Source organism: Amphiprion ocellaris, chromosome 20, assembly GCF_022539595.1.
Source record: "Amphiprion ocellaris isolate individual 3 ecotype Okinawa chromosome 20, ASM2253959v1, whole genome shotgun sequence".
In the NCBI taxonomy this organism is placed as follows: Eukaryota; Metazoa; Chordata; class Actinopteri; family Pomacentridae; genus Amphiprion; species Amphiprion ocellaris.
Window position 1 is genome coordinate 16,568,289 of NC_072785.1, and position 22,910 is coordinate 16,591,198.

The 22,910-nt window shown below is 43.9% G+C and overlaps 1 protein-coding gene across 12 annotated transcripts in view; it reads left to right on the forward strand.

The window, feature by feature from the left end:
- Positions 1 to 22,602, forward strand: part of esrrb (estrogen-related receptor beta) — a 45,360-nt gene extending 22,758 nt beyond the window's left edge. For 8 of the 12 annotated variants that reach the window (XM_055005614.1, XM_055005605.1, XM_055005607.1 and 5 more), the window contains 5 exons: positions 604 to 729; positions 6,618 to 6,800; positions 7,241 to 7,402; positions 16,076 to 16,345; positions 19,344 to 22,602. In XM_055005614.1, the coding sequence (XP_054861589.1) occupies positions 604 to 729; positions 6,618 to 6,800; positions 7,241 to 7,402; positions 16,076 to 16,345; positions 19,344 to 19,588 (986 nt within the window). In that variant the 3' untranslated portion in view covers positions 19,589 to 22,602. The remainder of the gene's footprint in view (positions 1 to 603; positions 730 to 6,617; positions 6,801 to 7,240; positions 7,403 to 16,075; positions 16,346 to 19,343) is intronic. The other 4 variants (XM_023283362.3, XM_055005608.1, XM_055005606.1 and 1 more) reach the window with 3 other exon arrangements.
- The last annotated feature ends 308 nt before the right edge of the window (positions 22,603 to 22,910 follow it).

Consider the following 22,910-nt stretch of genomic DNA (forward strand, 5'->3'; position numbering starts at 1 on the left):
TAAGGCCTCTTGCCTGTACGCTATGTAAATAGTCAACAATGGCAACAGTGGTAACAACAGGTTTGGGTCTGCAGGAGTATTATGTAAAGTGGTCAGGGGCAGCATGTGTGGCTCTCTAGCCTGCTATTGAGGCAGTGGCAGGCCCCTCTGAGCGCAGGGGGACATCGGCTGTGCCCAGGGCCTGGAGGGGACACGTGCAGAATTAATGAGGCCAATTTAGTTTTGGACCACAGTGGCATCTACTGAACGGTCCTGTAGGACTACTGTAGCTTTACCTCCACCCCCACCCCGCTATTCCTACCTTTTTACCTCTTACCCCCACCTCTCCTCCTGCTGTGGTCCCCAGTTCTAGAAGTTGCTCACTAGAGGACCCCTGAACCTCCTGCACACTACAGAAATGGATGTTAAGCCATACGATTACCAAGTTCCTGATTGGCAAAAGATGATTTATTATAGACCATTTGATAGTGCAGAGAGGACACACTGGTGTTTATTGCAGCACCCAGTTATTATTAGATTCACTGTAGTGCTTGGAGGAATGCTTGCACTTTTTTTTTTTTTACATTGTTGGTGTTAACCAGCTCCTCTTATTCTTCTCCTTAGGTAACATAGAATACAGCTGTCCTGCCACAAATGAATGTGAGATCACAAAACGGAGACGCAAATCATGTCAGGCTTGTCGCTTCATGAAATGCCTCAAAGTGGGGATGCTCAAAGAAGGTAAGAAGAGTAAGAACATTTTTATTATTCTTACATCCACATATGCACATACAGGATGTTTGTCAAGTTCTGATGTAAAAACACATTTACACAAAAGCAAAACCTCTTCTGATCCGATCAATGCAGGCTGCATACTCCAGCTTCACACACTTGCTCTCGTGCTAGTTGTTTCTTGAGTCCCAGATTGCTTCGGTAATGAGTATTTTTCTTGCACTGACGTAAGAGATGCATGCAACTTGCTGTTCAACACAACGGTTTCCAGCCCCCTGTCCTCCCCCTACCTACACAGCAGTAAATAATGTGCAGTTGAGCTGGGGACAGAAATATGCTGAATAGGTTGATCCCGCCGTCTGAGTAATAGAAATGTAACAGTATTCCACTTGGAAAGGCTCAGGCCGGGTCCCTGAGCACACGCCCGCCACGGTCACAGCTCTCCCCGGCATATTGATCCACTAAATGTTTTCCGAACATCTCAGCTCCCTTCCTGTGGATGTTTTTTTAAAGTCACGCCAGCAGGGAATTCAGTGACAATTAAACATGCTTCCGATGGATTTGTCTGGCTGGTTTCTCGTCCCCCTCCCCATTGCCACTGACTGAGCCCCCCGAGACCAAGAGCCTTGACTGCTTCTCTCGGGGAGGCACCTATCCGTTGTCCCTTACCCCCTAGATTAGTGGATGCTTTCTCACCTGCCTTACTCTTTCCATCCAGGTCCTTTTTGTCACTTGTTTGTTGCTCCAGAAAGACCAGACAAATGAATAATGAAGATTTCTGGATTGGGGTTGAAGTGGCAGTTGTTATTGATTGTTTTTTATTCATTTTTTATTTTGCTTTCCTCAAGTGCTGACGAGTGTAAGTCAGGTGTTCACAGTGTGATCGTCGCTCATGGTTGTACAGTGATATAAATCCTCTGCCAGATAGCAGCACTGATAAATGAAATTCTGTAAAAACTTTCTCTTTTAAATTCTCCGTCAAACTCTGTGAAATATATATATATTCCACCTTTATTCCTCCCATTATTCTCCCATTGCAGAGTGGGATTTATAGATGCATATATATCCAGTCGCCTCCTGAAGCCGGAGTCGTAGTCCGTATGGATCCCCACACAGTAACAGAATCCCCTGGACTGCATGCAGCCAGATAAAGCCTCAGTGCCAGAAAGACAGAGTAATCGCATTACTATCTGATGAAAAATTTATGCCAATATATCATCTTGGAGAATAAGAGACTACAAAAATATGTAGCCTTGGCTATAAATGAATGACCAGTGTCAGGTCAGAGTAAAAAGAGTGTAAAACTCAAATATGCAGACTTCGGCTAAGCCTAAGGTTCTAATGCACTCTTCTGTGTGTTCAGCACATTCCCAGAATAAGAATGACTCTCTCCTTTTAATAGTGGCTGTCATCACCACGCTGCAGCTATTGTCGTAGTTTGATTAAAGTCTTCTGCTGGTGTTATCACAGATCTCTCTCAAACGACTTTTGTCACAATCAAAATTCACCATGATTAACAGAGAGATGTGAAGAACATTTCCACGTAAGCTCTGTCTTCTGGCCCGGCACTTGAAAGTGTCACCAAGACTAAATGGAAAGAGAGACACGTGGTCTGTGTCCACTGTAAGCTCTATGAAGCCGTCGGCTCAACGCCACGCTCAAACTCAGGATGTGGAGATGGCCACCGCTCATGTGACTGAGGTTGCCACTTACTTTCATTACTGCAGAAAGGTCACATTGTGTCTCAATGGAAAATCACCTAATTATAACTTTACAGCTCCAACAATGTACAGTGCTGCCCTCCAAAGAAACATAAGTTTAAATCCATTACCGTCTCTGAAATAGCAAAATAAGGCATCTTTTGACGAAATCAAGGTTTGGGGTTTTTGTTTTTTACGTTTGTGCTTTCAGAGACGAACTTCATTTGATATTGGTTGGTCAGCCACAGGAGCCACAGTTTGCACTTTAATAGCTGAAAGTGTGGCAAGAGGTATAAGGAAAGTGGTCTTTGAAGATCAGCAGTCCGATTAGAGCAGACCTGCCTAAACCCCGTGTTGAGTCGCTGTACTTTCCCCTGACTGTATAAAAGAGGAAGTGATCAATAGAAGAATCAAATGTCAGGGGCAACAGGTTTTTCCTCTGATCAATGGAAACGGATCAGAGCTTAGAGCAAGAGAGAAGACAAGATAGTATTGAGAGATTACATTGACATCATTCAGTGGCAGTTGCTCTGTGCACTGGCTTCCTTTCTCTCTCAGTTACTTACACATAGACGTCGCCACATGTATGGATGTGCACACCCCACCCCAAGAGCAGGAAAACGCATTATTTCTGTGAAGTAACATATATTTTTACCTGCACATTCTCGGAATAGATCAAAGACAATAGCTTTTTGTTCCATTGTCCACACTTTGTAATAATTCTGTCTTATTGTAAGAGAACAGTTTGACAATAGTGAGCATTTGCTGAACAAAGGAGTAGAGTGTGTCTGTACTGATATACAATACACCTCTAGTTGTACAGCACAATAACCTGGTCATAGTCACATACACAACATATAGAACATGCACACAAACTCCACAAAACTTGCATGTTGCCCCTGAAACAGTAAATATAATTTTTCTGTACCAGTATAACAGTCTGCTTCTAAAATGTAGTGATGGCAAGTAATAAGAAGCTGCTGCTGCAGCAAACCTTACTTAAAATGTTTTTACAGTACTGTAAGTTTGAATCCGAAGTGTCGTTTAAGTGCCATTTAGTCTTTTCAATTAGCAGTATGAGCAAGGATGTCAGCTCACTAGGGATGTTGTAGCTAACCTGTAAATGGAGTATGTGACGAGGGTGTCAGTATGGCAGCCTCTGGGGTCAGCAGATGAGGAGGGGGGCAATGCGTGACAATTTTTCCGCTACCCTCGCTCATCACCACTCGTGATTAAAAATGCTGCAACACACTTACAAGCATGCAAAGCTGGCAACACGGGCCCTTTGAAATAGTGCTGACGGCAGTTTAGCTGGGCGGCTTCCTTGAAAGGCAAGGTTCACCATGCCTTGCCATGTGGCCTTCTGATTTTCCCAGCTAAAATAGGGTCCGCCTAAGCCCCCCTTGGCATTGCCAACCATCCCAGACATCCTGACACTTTCCCCAGGGAGAGACACCCAGAACAGGTGAGGGACTCAAAATAAGGGCTCCTACCATGGCTGGTCACACAAAGTGAGTGAAGACAGGCCCTTTTGTAGGAGTGTGCTTGGAAGGGGATTATTATTGTTTTTGGAGAGAAAGAAGAGCCCTAGGTCAGCTGGCCCCAGCCCCCACCTCGAGGCCTGCGCTAATCCGTGCACAAATGCCAGCCGCCTTGGCCAAAAGCCCCCTCCCCGAGCACCCTTCTTTGAAGAGATGATACCCGAGCTCACCCGCTGCTACCCTCGCTGCACTGTGTAGTGGGCCATAAAACAGTGAGATGACTTTGGATGAGATGGTACTCGACTCTCTTTGCACATTTATAACACACCTACTGTTTACTCTGGAGGGAGCACAACAGGCCGGCCAGAGTCAGACCACTTAAAGCGTCGGGTGCCACCAAAGGGACACATGAACCTCACAAAGGCCCCTATAAAATCCTGGCTGTAGTGACCAACAGTGTGAGTGAATGAATCTGTCTAGCTACTCTTAATCGCTCTCTCTTCCTCTCTGCCTGTGTCTGGCCCTGTTGGACAGTAAAATGAGACAGGTTAGTGCCAAGCTTTAATTCCTGTCAGCATCTGTTAATTATGGCCAGGACTGTTCTAATTAAAAGAGGCACCCATCTACCTTCATCGCTGGCTGCCACAGCCACATGACTCAACCGGCAGAGAGGAACATGGAGAGCAGAAGCGCGGCCACCTGGCAGCCGCCGAGCTCATCGGGAGAGCCGGAAGAAACTGTAGAAAGTGGTGACATCACATTTGACAATGAGAGGAATTTTCCATGCCCACAGTAATCTCAGCTGAAGTGGAAAGTTTTTAAGCACTTAAACCCAAGCTGCAAATGAAGTGTGTTTGAGGACTAATCAAGACACGTAATCAACACCACCAAAATCTATTTCTTGATATGACGCGCGTAAAAATGAAATAGTCATTGTGTATCCGTCTGTGTAAGTGCGTAAAGTACAGGTAGTTGGAATCAGATGATTCCCTGCTTCTTGCTGGGAAGGATGAGGCTCTGTTGGGAATGGGGGGTAATTAGGTTAGTAGGTTGTCAGTGTCAGGAAATTGAAAGACAATCCTAATCAGATTTGTGTTTCTAGGGAATCAAATAATTTATATAAGTAGAAGAAATCTCTATTCTACAGTAACATGATAATACATTTTACTGGACCCTCCCTTCCATGCATTCACTGAGGGGAAGTGAGGCTGTGGCAATGTAAGATAAGAGGTGAAAATCAGGAAGACATTTTGCATAAATCCGCTGTTGAATTCCTCTTTGTTGAATGAAGGCCACTGCTTCTATCCTACATCATCTGATTTTCCTTTTTCCCCCACCGTTCACTGAGCGACCTCCAATCACCGTGCATGGGACACATCCAAACTCATCCTCTCCAAGAGCACTTGCTGATGGGCAAATTGTATTAGGCTCATTTGCAGTGGCCACACAATGCCCAGGTTTGACACCGTCCTCACTGTTATAAAGTGATGAAATCATCACAGAAGTGCTCTGGCTGTGGGTGTTGTTCACTCAGAGGACGCGAGAGGCTGACAAATTAACTCCTCCTCCACCACAAGCATTTCACTGAGCCTTTTCTCATCCAACCTTTAGTATTAAATTTGTTTTGGGGTTACATTATGCATACAGGGTAAATTGAAGGGATTCTCCCTCTTGACAGGATTAAGATATCAGGTATATTTAGACTGAGCAGTGACACGCTATTCTAAATATGGGGATGCAGGATATAAATGTTTGCATATAATTACATTAAATAACCAAATACCTGCCCGGTGGTATCAAATGAATAGAACGGTGTAGATGAAATATGTTAACAATGTTGAAAATTAATAGAATAGAAAAGACATCCAAATGGAAACATTCTTATCAAATAATGAGATAATAAATAACTTATGTTATGATGAGGCTGGTTTGACATTTACAGTATCAGTGTGGAACCTGGAACCTAGGTGTGGCTCGGGGTGATAAGGCCTCAGTGCTTCTCCTGTGAAAGAGGGGTGAAATAAGGGTCTTTTATGGGAAAGCAATACCTAGGTATCTATCTGCAGTATGACAGTGGATGCTTTTTTACACTGTATGTGTGACTATGTCTTCACTTGTAGGCTGGTTAAGTTTCTGTTTCTTGGACATTGAAGAGCACACACCTGAACTCACACACACACAAACAAAGAGGCAAGTAGCTGGCAGCTAATTAGTATGCAGTCTGCCTCACCCGAAAAGCTAAATAATTAGAGGGCCAGTCTGTGAGATCATTGACCCTGCGTTAAATATTCATATGTTTAGACCTGCTCTGGGCTCAGCTGTGTCACAGTAGACCAGCCAGGCATGGACCACATATGGGAAGGCAGCCGCGCCTCTGACACATCGGCATACACACTGGAATGCAGCCTCACACACACCGACACACACTTATATCTCCATGCAATCCTTTTATAATGCTTACATACAAGCTAGAGGCCAGCATGGTGGCTCACACTGCTTTTACACACGATCTAATACATAATATGTTCAGCTGTAATTTTGGATCATCAGCCTACATTTTTTTTCTAATGTTTTTTTGCACATGTTTATGACTGTGTTACATTTTATGTAAATCTTCATGGCTTTGTTGGCGTAGTTAATTTTCAAGCATTTGATATCCCTTCAGTTGTGTTCTGGAAAAATGCTCTCTCTTCATGTCGTGTCCCTCCTGTCTTTGCTACTCCAGGGGTTCGTCTGGACCGTGTGCGAGGGGGCAGACAGAAGTACAAGCGGAGGTTGGACACAGAAAACAACCCCTACCTGGGTTTGACGCTCCCCCCTCCCACCAAAAAGCCTCGTGAGTACTGCTCCGTCACTAGCCCATTGTCTCCCTGCTCCGTCGCCCCTCCTCTGCCAGGCCAGCAAGCAGGTAAAACTGAGACAAAATTCTAGGCCAGACTCATGTTCCCCTGTCTCTGCCTTGTTTGGACAGTTGAGAGTTCATTGGTCAGAAATATAGGCCATGCATTGTTGCGGTCAGAGCTGAATTACGATAAGTCTCTGAGCAGATGACTGATATTAAACAACGACAGCGCTCGAGGACACTAGTGTCTCACATTCTCACGCATGCATTTTTTTTTTCTCAGCGCAATTTTCTCAGCTACATTTTACTTGCACAAATTCAAGCTCCATTTATAAGTGACCTTAATGAAAAAAGAAACGGTGAAATGGAGACCACCAGTCTACTTTATCATGCTATCATGTTTATCAGTGGTGTGCATCTTTGTGCCTCCCTGAGCTTTGCAGTGATATATGACCTCTGACCTCTGCTTTACTTTGACATTCCCCTCCTTCCTCCTCTATCCTCAGTCACAAAGATCGTGTCTCACCTGTTGGTGGCCGAGCCGGAGAAGATCTATGCCATGCCTGACCCTACCATGCCGGAGAGCGACATCAAGGCTCTGACCACGCTGTGTGACCTGGCTGACCGCGAGCTGGTGGTCATCATCGGCTGGGCTAAACACATCCCAGGTAGAAAAACACTTCCTGTTTATTGCTCTCTTTTCTCCCTTCATGTCCTGTCTTATTTCGAGACACGTCTTTTTGACTGGTTACTATATTCCGCTTTCATCTTCTTTTGTCTCCTGTCTCAGTCGCACTGAAAATAAACATCCACACACACGTAGATAATTAATGACAGCAGCTCATACAGCCTCGGGGTATGTGGAGGATTGAGGGGGTGCAAAGTGGACATAGCTGTGAAAGAAACAAATCAATATAGTGCACCTAAAATCCCCGCATTGAATGGAGAGGGGGACACAGACCCAGTGCCAATGTATGTTGTAATCACCAGGGAGATTTAGAGCAAAGTTGGGGACCTGCCCAATCAAACAAGACATCATATCACACACAGACACACATATGCACACATGAATGCACACAAGCGCAAGCACACACACACATTGAATTATTGATGGGCATAATCATGTTTCTTCCTTGCCCCATAGACGTTCTGATAGACGAGGTGTTAGGTTATAAGAGGCTGTTGAATTAAGGATACACCACCTCACGTCAGCAGAGATTTTGCTTCCTTCAAGAGTTTTCCTCTGATTTTGACAGGGAACATGTTGTTTAGCTGCTCTTTTTTTGCAACCCTGGCAGATTCTCCTTGATCTCCCCCTTGACCCCTATAACTCTATAACATTACAGTGCTGTAGGCATGGAAGGGTAACAAACTAAATAAATGTGTCCCTCAGCAGCAACTCAATAACCTATTTCTTCTCATCAGAATAACTTGGACAGGCACACAGCTGTCAGTATGCAGGAACTGTGCAATATCACTACAACATCGACCAGAACACACATACAATGTATGCCTCTTTCACACTCACAAAGAAACACTCACTCCCATAAATAAAGTGTGTAAATATTTTGGTATTGTATCAGTCAATTAAAAAGATACATTTCTATCTCAATTTGCAGTTTTATAGGATTTATTTATTTTATGAAACGAACTCCATCTGACCTCGTGCAGGTGCGTTTTGTACCAAAAAGGTATTAGAGTACTTCTCAGAAGGAAGGGTATTAATCAGGTACAGATCTGATAGTAAGGAGATTAGAGATGGATATACTCCCAGCCCCTGGCCTCAGCCCCGGTCCCTTATGCATCTGAACTGTTTGGATCACTCCCTACAGGCCATGCATGGTCAGCAGACTGAGAGTTTAACCAAGGAGCTTAGTCAGGACTGGATCACAGCTGACCCGATAACACACTCTCATCGTTGTGACCCAAAAATTACACCAGCGCCACAGACGTGCACAAAAACTACAACATTCCCATGCTGACTGCTGAGTAGAGACTGTGCAGGCATCGAAGCATCATTCACTAAGACACACACACATTTAGAAAGAGTAAAGAGAGTGTACAACTGCACTCATGTATTGCTTGGACTCAGATTTGTGATTATTCTTCATAAATCATACCCTTAAAGTTTGATTTAATATACATTGTGTTAAAGGTGTTATCTCACATCCTGAATTGCATCATCATTTTAATATGTATACACGCTAACTCTGATTTTGTGTGTCATGCTGTTGAAGCTCTGTTAATCAGATTATACTTACACGTATTGTACAGTGGATAGATTCATAACGTTAATGGGATTTGCCCTACAGATTGCGGCAGAGGGCTTGTCATTCCAATTGTGTCGATAATGATCATTTAACCCAAAACCTGAGGCAGTATAAGCCTGAGTGTCTGTTCTAACTGAAAGGAAATACCTGGAACTCAAATGAGCTGCTAAACAATCTGCACTACCTGCGAGATGATAGAGTTTAAGTGGATTATTCTGATCTCCTTCTGTATAAACACACACTTACACTTATACTTTCGCTTCATTTTTGCTCACTTTTAAAATTTTTTGTGTGGTAAAATCTCACTTATTCTTTTGAGATTAAATGACAATTTAACTGAAAAAAGACTTCCACTTCAGCTGAGTGCTTGTCTGTGCCTGTCCCTTTGGTGGTATCTGTATTAGGACAGTGGGTGTCCTCTGGCCATGAAATGGCTGCATAATTGAGTTGTACATGGCTGAACCTGATCAGAGATGGTTCACTGGTTGAGCGAGACTCCATGCACTAACACTCCATGCACCAACGGTACCCCAGGGCAGCCTACCATGCTCAGCACCTACTATATTTCTCCCCCTCCATCCACTACAGGACAAGAACGGAAAGGAGGAAAAAAATGCTGATTGTATTCTGATAGATTTTTGTGGCCTTGGGCAATGGAATTAAAAAGATTAACAGTTCATTATGAAGTAGAGCACATTGATTAGGCCATTGACAGATGGGCTAGTAGCTAAAGTCCAAATGTAACAATCTAAATGTCACGAAAATTGGCACTTACCATCTCCCAATTGATTTTTAATTTCTCCTATTCTCAGCTAACATTTGAAAGTGCGTTTCAAAAGTGGCATAATGTAGAGAAGAGTGGCCCTATTGAGTTTTAATGGGAGGGCGATTGGAGGATAACAAAGTTGTATCATTAGTGCAGATGATATCTTTGCCTTACAGGGTCCAATGTCAACTTTGATATTTCGCTCATGAAAGGTCAGTTTACATTCATGAAGTGCTTTTTAGGTGATACAGTGCTTCTTCTGCAATTTCAGGTGGATGACGAATACATTTAATCAATCAGACCCGGCTGGTGTCACATATCAATATTTTTTTCACGGGTTTGCCATTGCCACGCTGCAGCCTTGCCCTCATTCTGAATCTGCCTTTGATTAATTGATCATCACTGCGGAGCTTTTGGACACTAGTGTCACTGCTCCAAATAGCACCGTGAAGCAGAGTCTAACACAGCTGTTGCCTGAGGGGTGTAGGGTCATTAGGAACAGTGTTAGGGGGATGCTGACAGATGGCTTGTTGCTCCTAAGGTGCTAACAACCTTTGACACACATAGCAGTCCACTGTCCACCCCTCCTGGCCCCCTTCGATCATGTAAAGCTGCATTTTACCCTGTCCAAGAGGTTTAGGGAGGAACTAAGTATACTGACAGCTTCTGTACACTAAGACCTGTTTACCACGTTGACACTGCTGCCTTTTGTATGAGTGGTGGGATACTGGTGTGACCTCTGTAGCCCAGTGCCATCCCACATCCCATCCCACCCGCAGAGGGAATGTCATGCGTTCATATGTAAAAACTGCCATGCATGCTGTTTATACAAGAGGTGCTCGTTGTTTTGTGTTTGCCTGCTCCTGTCCCAGCTTCCCAGGCCTGAGTGTTTTTCAGCTGGGAATTCTCTTAAGGCTGAAGGGCCAAGCAAACATTGACACTCAGTCACTGCTGCTGCTCCTACACAATAAAAAAATTATTTTCGCCCAGCCATGTCACCCCTAGAATTTATAGTACTCAAAACACATTTACAACTTGCATTTATTTGTCAGGTCTTTTTTTATTTTTAATTTAAGTAAATGAATTTCTCACACACCTGTGATTCTAATATCATAATATCATATGTTAACAGATTTTTTTTTTTTGTATCAGATTCAGGCCAGAAGAGTCTAATGAATCAGGCTTGTTTGCATTGTTCTATTCATCACTGGTGTTTTGGGAATATTCATCATCTGTGCTTTATTGGATTCCCGCTCATCAGCTCTGCATTTGACAGACAACTGCCTGGCGTGTTAGTTGTTAGCATGGAGGCAGCGATGTTGAAAAGAGATCACGCCTCTTGTATGTAGTCGTGTTTGTGTCAGCTCAACCCTCCACCATAATCACCCACCCTCCTCCAGCCCCCTCCGGGCTCCTGTTTTCTCTTTGCCATTAAATTGTGAAATCTACTTACTGTGTTGCCAGCCTGATCCCACTCAAGCTGCGTAATCTCCTTGTAATAGAGTGTGAATACTGCCCAGCAATAAATCAGCACCTCATCAGTGCACTTTATTAAATATAGACACCAACAGACAGCTCTTAGTATATTCAATTTACCCTCTGACGTAGGCTTCAACACAGGAGATAAAGATAGATTGAGCAATCAGGTGGATGCTGAGGCCTGAACCCAGGCAGGAGAGTGGGAGGAAGGCGGAAAAGCTGCAGGGAGATTGAGATGGGGGTAAAATCGGAGGCAGACAGGCAGCCACGAGCATGCAGGGCCAGGAAGGGGGAATCTGTCAGGCAGGTTGCGGGGAGGGCTTGTTTAGTTATTGTGACACTTGAACAGGTACATCCAGCATCACGATTATATGTGTGGCCATAATCTCTGTGAAATAAGTAGAAATTCTGAAATCGTAGCATCTGTGGAGAATTTGGGGCTTATATAAAGTGCTTTGTGCGAAATCTTATATGCTGATGTGCCTTTAAGTGATCGCCAGCAGAGCGCCATACCTCATTAAGCAATGTTACTTGATGGCAGCGAAGATAAATTATGTGTAATTATGGCAGTGATGATTCGTCCTGGTCTTTGGGACTGAACAGAGATATGTAAAGTCAGTATTGGCCAGTGGGACCCTGGGGAGGGCTAACCACTTCTCTGCTAGGGTCACGAGGTCATAGGGTGCAGATTAAAACAAGGGGATTACTGTATTTAACGTCCTCCAATCTCATAATGTTCACAGGCTGCTGGTCAAATCACCCATTCTTCAGCTACTTGCAGTGGAATGATGGGCTGGTTATCATGTCGAAAGCAGGCAGATAGCCGGGTCCCCTGAAAGCGAGCGCTGGAGCGATTAATTTTCAGTCATCAAGCTCTTCTCCACCGAGTCAGTTTAGTTTGTATTGACACGATTTTGTTCAATATAAAAAACAGCCTTTGCATCATCAATTTATTGTCCAGGGAAAGCTCCTCAGCAAACTGAGCTGTTTGTGTTGTACATGTAGCTGGATTTCAGGTCAAATTATTTATGTCAAGCACAGCAATTTATTACCAAGCTGCTATTGATTGGATCCTCCTGATGCTGTCATGTAAATTCAAGAAGAATCACGGTCGGCAGCTGCAGGTTACACACACACCAATCTACAGCCAGCCTGCACGTGCACATTATGAAACTGCTCAAAATTTCTGTATTGGCTCTACATCTAGTGTGTCACACTTTTCCAGATTAGATGAATCCATACAAATCAGAGGTGCCTACTTTTTTTTTCCTTTGTCCTCTCTTCTTTTAAACTGCCATCTGAAATATAAAAAAAAGAAGCTTTGATATATAATAAGCTTATGGCAGCTTGATCATTCAGCCCAGTTTGAGGTTAGAAAAAAAAAGACGTCCTCAACCTCTGGGGTCCTGTTAGGGGCAGTTTTACTCCAACTGGAGCCCGGAGAGCACTTGACTTGGCTGAGGTGAGATTGCCGCTGGGCAGAAGTCTTCAGGGCCTGCTTGTCCTTCTGATAGCTGCCCATGATAGATCAGCCCCTGTCCAGCCAGAATTACTCTCTTTCCTCTTTCTATCTCCCTTTTCCTTTTCCCTCATTCTTCGGTCCTCTTTCGCTCGCTCTCTCTCTTCCTTATCTCTCTCCTCTCTGGCCCATATCTTCTCCTCTCTTTTATCCCCCATTTCTCTGCCTCTCTCCCTCTTGTCATCTTTTTCTTTTTCTCTCCCTCCCTCTGTCTGCTCTGTTGTCTGATTGAGGGTGAGTTACGAGGGGGCTGCAGCTGGAGGGGGCCACCGTGCCTCGTAATTACATCTCTTTTTATTACCCGCGCTAATGGCCCTCGGGGAGAGGGAAACAATAATAAATTAATAGAATATGAACTCCAGCTCAACAGAAATCTCCAGCATTTCATTTTGGACCGTCCTGTGCTCTGGCAGATGAAACAGTGCTCTGATTAATCTCTGTAAGGGGTTTGAAGCAGCCGTCTGCGGGTTTGGGCTGCCCCCTCCTGCCCACAGCCGAGGGCTTTTGGGGAAATAAAAGGAGAGATGATGGTTGTGGCTTCTGTTGCTGGTCTTTAGTGGTCTTGTTTGCACCCTTTGAGCTATTAATGATGAAATTAGTGGTCAGGTGAATGATTATGTAGAGTAGCTCCTTTATCACCGTTGTTCCTTTGTCTAGATTGAATTTCAGCGATGCACATGCAGGATAAAATATGTCACACCAGGGAATTTTTTGAAGTGAAAATCTGTTTGAAACATAAATGTATGATCACTCGTTGAGCAGGGTGCTTAAGTAAAAGTAAACAAAGAAAAACTCAAGAACTGCATTGTTGTTATTCCCACATTCTGACTGCAACGACTTTCAGGCAGAAATCCACCGGTGCACTCAGCAGCGGAGTGGAAAAGGCCCTTCAAGCGCACAGACAGGCCTCTCTGATTTGGTCAATATTGTGTCATGTTTGGTCAAACCCCGCCAAGGCAGTGGGCTGGAAATGAAGATGTAAATATTGATATTTCATTAGAGGAAATCACCCACTCCGACGGCACTTAACCGGGCCACCTTCAGAACGCGGCGGCCGGAGCGCCGTGTGACCTGCAGAGTCGGGAAGTCACTTCATTACTCGATTAAATTGAGTGGAAAAAGGCGAGGCAACGACACGAGATCCCATTTGGAGCGATAATTTAGGCCCTGAAGAGAGAGGATGGAACAGGGGAAAAACACTACCTCTCCATCTCACAACACTGGATTAAATTCAAGGACTTTTAGCGTCAAAGGTAATTGTAGGCTGCTGGGCTGCATGTGTGCATATGGCTGAGAGGTGTCTGTTGTATCAGAACAACTCTAAAGCCACTTCAACAAGCCCTGAACAAGGCCTTCACACGGGCTGTCATATCGGGAGCAGCGTTTTAGTTCCGCTTCAGTCCTTCTTGGCATTAAAAGGCTACACAAAGCCTTGCCTGTGATTGTGATGCCAACCTGATGCGGCAATCAAGACCACGTCCACGCTTGCATGACAATTTCTCTCTGGCCAGTCCACATTCTGTCCAACATAATGGCCACGTATGCAGACAAGGAAATAACACAACAAAGGATTTTAAAATGCCGTCTGGATACGTGTAATGGCACAGGGCTTTATAAAATATGGCTTATTGCCGTCACTGATAATAGTCAAGTGTTTTGAGTGCTTTCGGCAGTTTGCTTTGTTGGGTCTAATTTGGGCTCTTCAGACCTCTGACCGGTCCACCCGGGCACTCGCACCTTTCAGTTAGCACTCTATTCTACTGACTATTGATTCCCCTTCAAAATGTGAAGGCCCTCACATTCTGATCACAATCTGTTAATTAATGTATCCTCCAGCTCTTCCCCTGCAGTGGTCATCACCACGATAAGGGAAATTGAACACTGAGGTACTACTCTCTGTGGCTCTTCTTTTCTCTCCGCCTGTCTCTCCCTCTCTCCATCCTGTTTCTTTTTCACTTTCTCTCACGCTTCCTCATTATGGCTCTTATTCTTCTCGGGCTGCTTGTGTATGTGTGTGTTCGCGGCATCCTGGCAGGAGGAGATAAACATCCGGCTGGTGGCTGCACCCTCGTAAGATCATTTATATTTAAGAGAAAACGTGGGGCGTAGGTGCTGTGAGCGCCCTGGTCAATACTGTAATCTATCGCCTCTTAATCACACAATGGCAGGTAGTGTGGCAACAGCAAACTTGTAAAAGCAATCATATTAATCAGGGGCGGAGCTGAAGAGCCTAATATGCTGTCAGAATGAGCCGCCTGCAGGAACGCCGTGCAGGGGGAGGGGAGGTGGGAGACGGAGGGGAACGAATGAGGGGAGCGTTGGGGGGTTCATGCAGTTTATTGACAGCTAAAGGGTAGTACGGAGGGAGAAGGGATGAGATGGCTATCTGGCTGTCTGTTCCTCAGTCCCTCCATCTCTTTGCCTTTACCCTTTTTAATGTGTTTGAATTTCTCACAGCTCATCTTTGGGGGATCTAGCAGTTTGTTTTATTTAATGTTCTATTCTGAGCATATGTAGAGGTGTTGGAGTGGAAATGACAGCAGTTTGATGCGCCCGTGCCAATTTCAGCTCATCCAGCTGCTGCTGAAGAACGTGGCCCTGGTTTTAAGCAGGTCTTCAGGCTGGGCTTGAACCATGTGACCCCCTCAGTGCTGCGTGTATGTGTGTGCTTTTATGTGTATGGATTTATGTGCATACATATAGATGTCACGATCCGCTTGTGCACATGTGTCTGTTTGTTTTCCTGGTTGACACATGTTTGTGTATCTGTGTATGTGTGTGTGTGTGTGCGTCCCCTCATCACCTCCTCCTGTTACACAGTGCATGTCATGTCCTCAACCCCTCCAATGAGAATGTGTCTCGGTGCTAATCCCCCTCACACCAATAGAAGAGTGACAGGATACAAGGGGTAACCACATGGCTTTGTGTATCCCAGACCTTTGCACCGATTTACTGTCCTCACTTACAGTAAAGCCCACTCAAGTGCTCTGACACCGGCTCCAAAGAGGCCCTTCCACTGTGCATTTAAAATTAAACACCACTCGCTAACATGTGCCTTGGCGTGCACTCTCTGCTACCAAGGCATGTTTGTTTTACTGATCAACTCCAAGATCACATGGTGTCACTTTTCTCTCTACTTTGAGATACTTTCTTTTACTTTGTAAATTCTTTTTAATAAAGAAGCCTTTTGTTAAGTCATGTAAAAGGTGTGAATTTTTTTTTTCAGATGTGACATCTATAATTATACACTCTGCTTCATTTATGTTGCTATCCTGTCGTCATATAGTTTCTGTCTCTTCCCGTTCAGGCTTTTCTACTCTGTCTCTGGGAGACCAGATGAGTCTACTGCAGAGCGCCTGGATGGAGATCCTCATCCTCAGCATCGTGTTCCGCTCATTGCCGTACGAAGATGAGCTGGTGTACGCTGAGGACTACATCATGGACGAGGAGCACTCACGGCTGACAGGCCTGCTTGACCTCTACGTCTCCATCCTGCAGTTGGTCCGCAAATATAAGAAGCTCAAAGTGGAGAAGGAGGAGTTTGTAACCCTCAAAGCCATCGCTCTCGCCAACTCAGGTTGGTTATCTTCAACACACTGACACGTCATATATGGCATGCAAACACTTTAAGAATTTTTTTTTTTGTTTTAATGAAGAACTAAATAATTAAGCATGAAAAGTGAAGGAATTTCTAGATTTGAATTATAAAACACACAAAAAATAAGTTTTTACATTAATAATAATAATAATACATGGTGTTAATAAAGGCAGAAATATCAGTGTTAATCAAATTTAGCAAAAAGCACAATATCTAAATACTTTTTTAAACAAAATTTAATCACAATTGACTACAATTTTATTTTTTATATTGCTGCACTTTTTTAACCCCAAGATTTATTATTTCTTATTTACTCTTCATTTTCATAAAAGATTTAGTAAAAAATATGTTATATGAGGTGAAATATAACTCTATGCTGTTAATTAAACTAAACCAAAAATACAGTGCACATAAAATAAAACAACAGAAGAGAAAAATAAAGCTTTTAGCATTTTATTTAGCAAATGAAAAACATTTTTATGCAGACAATATATAAAAAGTACACTGAAGTTAAACCTTTAGTTTTAAAAAGTCACAACGCATTCCTCATGTGTATTATTCAGAATATTTTACTTTCTCCTCACTGGACCTCTGAGGGTTGCACACTAGGCAGTGTAATATTCAGAAACTAGGTTTTGTCTAACACAGTTTCAGAAATGACATTTCTTAGTTTTTCAGGAGTTTTTCAGCGTAACCTTTAGTTTGTAGTGTGAGATGGAGAGATGGAGAGAAGATAAGGCCAGTGGAGGAGGGAGCTTTTTTAATTGAACACCTTCCGTGTTGTGGTATTTCTCCAGCGCTGCCTCTCCCTCCTCTTTCTCCATAACAGTAGCTGCAGGGCACAGCAGCCACGGGAGATAAATTTAGCATTTCATTAGGAGCACAGGGGCTGTCAATAAAATGTGTTAAGTCGAATGGAATGAGTATCAGGGAGTGATAGGCCTCGTTTGTTCCAATGCGAAGACGGCACGCTGCTATTGACAGGCAGCTTTTGAGGAAGCAGGACCTGTCCCGCTCTGATCAATGCACGCCTGGGTCACCGGGCCGCTTTCCCTTGTTTTGTTCGGGGGTTGAAAAATGAAAATGCTGATGGTGGGACTTTGCTTTCAGACAACAGAGCTTTGGAGGGGAGGTGGGGTGAGGGAGAGAGGAGAGATGGGGGTCGGGGAGAGAAGAGGAGGAGGAGGCGGGTGTCCGGAACGTTAGAACAAGGTCTCTGGAAGATCACTCTCCCGGGAGCCCCACTGTCTGACAGCTGTGAAAATTCATAGCGATTGATTTTGTAATTAGCAGTTTATCAATCGGATCGACGTGGGCTCACTGATGGATTGCGAGGAAATTGTTTCTTCAAAGTTGTTTTTTTTTTTTTTTTAACTCTACGCCTCCTCCAATGACTGCAAACTGCGTGCTCGCTGTCTGCTGCCCTCTTTTCCTTCCCATCTGTTGAGATGTCTCCATCCTTCTTTTTATTTCCCTCCTCTTTTTTTCCCCCTTTGCTGCAAAACATCCCATTAAAGCACGGTTCAGATCAGGTTTATTGCTAAAATGTGTTTGCGTGCGTGTGTCTGCGAGTGTGAAAAATAGAACAAAACATGGGTTTGATTTGTAAAAATGCAGCTTGTTAGGGTGTGAATGCAGCCTCTGTGAAAAGAACATGAGATAATTATGTCACACCACATCCTCATCTGAGATTTTTTTTTTTTTTTTTTTTTTTGCCTTTTGTTCTTCCATCCTCCCTTTCCCACCCCCCCTCCCACATTCACTTTACAAAACGACCTACTTCATTTTACCACTGTGGATTTGAAAACCGTCAGGGTGAGAAATGTCTCAAGGTCTTGGGAATACAGTTGTTCCAGTCAATGAATTTGGGGCGAAGCCTGAAATCTGTTTTGCCTTTTATTGTCCCGTGTGGTAAAATATGCACCGCCAAGGTGAGACGAGTCAGGCAGCCAATGACATGCTGCCTCCGGAGTGCCAGATGCCAGTTAACCAGTGAGAGAAAGCTCGACCCCGGACTGTCCCTGAGAGAGAGACAGAGGGGGAGGCTAGGGGACAGAGACAGAAAAAAAGGCGAGAATTGGAGGGGAGTGTGGTAACATGATGTACAGTGGGATCAGTAAAAAACGCTGGCACTGTAGCGAAACGTTATAGGAGTGAGGAACACCGGAGGAAAGCCAGACTGAAACTGCAGACTGCTCTAAAACTGCTCGGGAGGTGGGAGAGGTTTGGGCAGACTGAAGCTGACAGAGAGTCACAGTTTTTGTTGTTCACAGTAGAATATTGTAAGCAAGACCTTTTTTGGAATGGGCAAAATTGATCTCCGTTATTTACTCAGCTTTTTCGTTGCATCTAGCAATCAAGTGTTTGATTTCCTGTCCACATTCATGGTCAGAAGCCCATCTGAGGGAGCAGGAAGGAGATTAATTGAAAGCAAGTGTTGTATTCATCTCACGCTTGTTTATGGTGTCCAATTCTCTAATGGAGCCCCCCTTTTTTTCTTTGTTTTTTTGTGTTTGAAAACAATCTGTCCTTTGGAACAGTGAGGTGTTTAACGTGTACTCACTCAGCAGAGATTGGGTGCTATTCATGCCATTGTTACTGGAGGATAACATTGATTTTCAGTCCCAGTGGTCAAGGGCCATATGAATACCCCACCCAGCCTGCCAAAGAATAAATATATAAATAAAATAAAGCAGATGTTGTTGCTGTTTTTTTCCTTTTTTATGATCAATTCTTTATCTTGTCAGGGCGTGAGTTATACTGGTAATGTGTTTCTTACCTTGCTGCTACTGACAGAGCAGTAAAGATCAATCATGAGATTTAATTTTGTTTTAGAAAAATCCATTTCCCATGACTGCTGTTATATTACCAGTGTCTCAAAGTGCAAACTACATTTCTTACAAGTTCCCTTTTTTTCTTTTCAAATTTGAAAATCCATCAATCTTTCATGCTGCTTTCTGTGCTCTCGTCCCGTCAGACTCCATGCACATAGAGGACATGGAGGCGGTCCAGAAGCTTCAGGACGCTCTCCACGAGGCCCTGCAGGACTACGAGAGCAGCCAGCATCAGGAGGACCCACGGCGGGCTGGCAAACTGCTCATGACCCTGCCCCTGCTGAGGCAGACAGCCACTAAGGCTGTGCAGCACTTTTACAGCATCAAGGTGCAGGGCAAGGTGCCCATGCACAAACTCTTCTTGGAGATGCTGGAGGCCAAGGTCTGATCGGAGGGAGGCTGACAGGCCACGGCGACAGCGGAGGGCTGCATTACTGATACAGAAAGTGACTTGAACCAAGGCTGAGGGTTCTCAGGAGAGGGAGACGCCCACTGAGTGCAGGACAGACACTGACCTCCCTCACTCCTCCTCTATCTGGAGCCCTGGGACACTACATAAAAAAGAACAAATGCAAAACTTGGTTATTAGTATAAATATAAAAATGATGCAGATTAATTTAAAAATATATAAGAAATACTATGTACAGTAATAATTTTTTGGTTTTTGTTAATTGTCAGTGGTCATGCTGTATATGAAGAAGGACCCTTCTGTCCCTCAGCGTCTTCAGAATAAGCAGTTGCCAGATCTTGATAACAAGATAAAGAAGATTCTTTTTTCAGAAAACTAAAAGTTCCTAAAAATTTTGTTCTGAAGACAGCAGAGGTGTCAACAACGATAAACAGACTCACTTGTCTCACAGTTGTGTTTTTGCCTGGACTTGACCAGGATATGTAAATATTTATTATTTGGAAGACTGAGTGTACAGTTCAAAGTCTGGTGAACTTGGTGGCCATTTTCTCTTATTCTCCTCCTGGAAAAAAAAAATGAACTAAAGGTGTTACCTTAATGTGAACTCTTATCAGTTTAAATGTCCTTGGATATACCTCTCCAGAGCAGTAAGCCGTGTGATCTTTGTGGATCTGTCTCTGACTGGAAGACTTGCTGGTCCCATGTTTAACCAAACTAGCATAGGCAGGTACAATAGTCAATCGTCTTATTCTGTAGTAACTCAGCAATAAAAGGGAGCTGTTGGGGGTTAACTTTCATGTGCTTTTCACTGCTGCTGTTGCTAAAAGACCATGCCTGCGTGTATCTCTGTCCCACTAGTGGGACGTACCGCTGTACTGCTGTTTCACACTAGTGTTGCTCCTCTTCTGAAGTGGTTTGTCCTGATGCTGCTCATGCAACCAACTGAAGTCCCGATTTGGTCATTGTTTAAGCCTGTGGAAATTGCCTCTTAACATGCAAATAGATGACCTGATTCAGGCCAGGTGAAAGATAATCAGCGGGTTTGGTGTGGCAGTATCAAAGGATTTATGCCGAGTGGCAGAAGTCCAGGAGATTCCATGTTCAAACAATCAGAGGCCCATATGTCAACCACTCTATTTTGGGCCCCTTTAAGCCTGTGGCAGAGTCATCCCACACACAGGGAGCAAGGTGCCCAGCATCTGCTCTCACCATTTTAGACACCTCCTGTCTTTTAATAGCTGTGCCTGCATTTATAGGGCTTCGACCAAACGGAGGTAAATGGCAGGTGCAGAGCCCGAGTGGTGGCTCTTCACACTGGGTTTATTTTTAACCCAGCGGGAGGTTGTTGTCTGCGCAGCCTCGCGCCAGGAGTACAGTAGACACGTGGAACAGTTCTTCTTGACCTCATGTTGACACAGTGGCTAGTGCAGAGTAACACCCTTCCCACCGGCCAGGAGGTGGGCAGGCAGGCAGGCATCTGTGAGGAGAACTCGGGATGCCCGAGCGTGCACATGTGAATAGCTATGCAAGAAACAAAGTGTCAGCATGCTCCAAAGGGTAACAGCAACCCAACAGTGTGTCAGTACAAGGTGTGATCTCTGGTGGGAGAAAGATCTCATACTCCCTTCTCCCTGTGTTTAGCTGCAGGGCCATTACACTGGGTGTGAGTAATACTGTAGTCCAGTCTAACTGATCCATGCCCCTGGTTTCCATGTGAGAGAGAATGTGTTGCAGGCGAATGCTTATACTGCTGAAGGATTTTATGTGATGTGATAAATTGTGGCACTGTCACAACAATATGATACTGTGATCAAAGCAATCCCTGACATTGCAGTAGGGTAGAGTTGCCGCCATGCTTGGGATATCAGTGGCTAGCACTGATCCAGTGGCCGGCATGGCTTTTTATACAGCAGCCTGATTGGCCACGTAATAGAGGGCGACTACCCACTCCTGCTCCTGCTCCCCAACTTAACTAGCCGCTGTCCAGTTAACAAGCTCCACTGTAGAGGGTGACATTATAACTTGAGTTGTTTTACTGTTGTGCAATACAACAGGGACCAATTCTGACTGAAACCATGCTGAAAGCATGCTTTTACTTAGATTTGGGAGAATTTGTATGCTATTAAGTGACATATTCTACGTCCCTCTAATCAGAAACATGTATCCTGTATATCAGAACTATATTTGATTTGCTCTACTGATAAAAGACTTTTGTGCTTATTTCAATAAAAGTGCAGTATAAATGAAAACTTTTGCAAGAAATCTTTGAAAATAGAATTTTGTAGTGGCCCAAGATGATCAGCCATAAAAATCATAATAATTTTGATTATTTTTACCTTGCAATATGACACTGTGTTAAGGAAAAGACACCATGTCTTACATTACAAGATGTGTCTACGTGTGTAAATATATCAGCATCAATACAGTAGGTTGCCGAAATACCATTGAAAATAAAGTATGCAGCGCCCTGCTGACTACTACCTCATTATCATATTGTCAATATTTCTCTGATTCAACACTTTCTGCTCTATATCATCCTCACGTCTGTGACATACCTGAGCCATCCATGTTTTTTTATCAAAAAACCTTCTCCTCCCTCAGTGCTCCTGCCAAAATATTTGTAATTGTAGTAACTGATCTTCTCCTCCCCTTCATTCTTCATAGATCTGTTTGTAAAGGTAAAGCATGCTTCACATTGACCATATGACTTGGCCATCAGTGGGTGTGACCCCCATTTTGGTTACTAAGCGGGTATGTGTTTATATGAACATCAGTGTGTCAGAATTGGTCCCTTGATGACAAATTGCAGACAGGGGCAGGTTACTGATTTCCTGCTTCTGTGCTATGAGTATTTATGGTGTGAAATATATCATTTGGCGATGGTGTACATTGATATCTCTGATCGTTGAATCACCAATATCTGTGTAACTTTTATGTTTTGATTTTCAAAAAGGTAAAGGATCAATGAATTAAATACTCACTGAACTCTGTGATTCTTTTGTGTTCTGACTAAAAATCTGTTCTCAGGAAAACCGCGATGAGGGAAAAGTTTTAGAAATCGTATCCAATCAGTCGACAGTGTTTACAGTAGCAGCTTTCCTAGGCCAACAGCCATGCCGGCAGCTCTGTGAGGCGGGTGAAACCTCAGCATGCTAATAATACACACATTTGCTCTTTACTGTGCTCACACTACCACCAGTATAGTGTGTCTACTCAGTTATTAACCCAGTGGAGCAGCCCTTACCCTAACCCCGCCCTGTGCTCGGTGTAAATACCCATTCTGATTTGGCCACTCTCACAC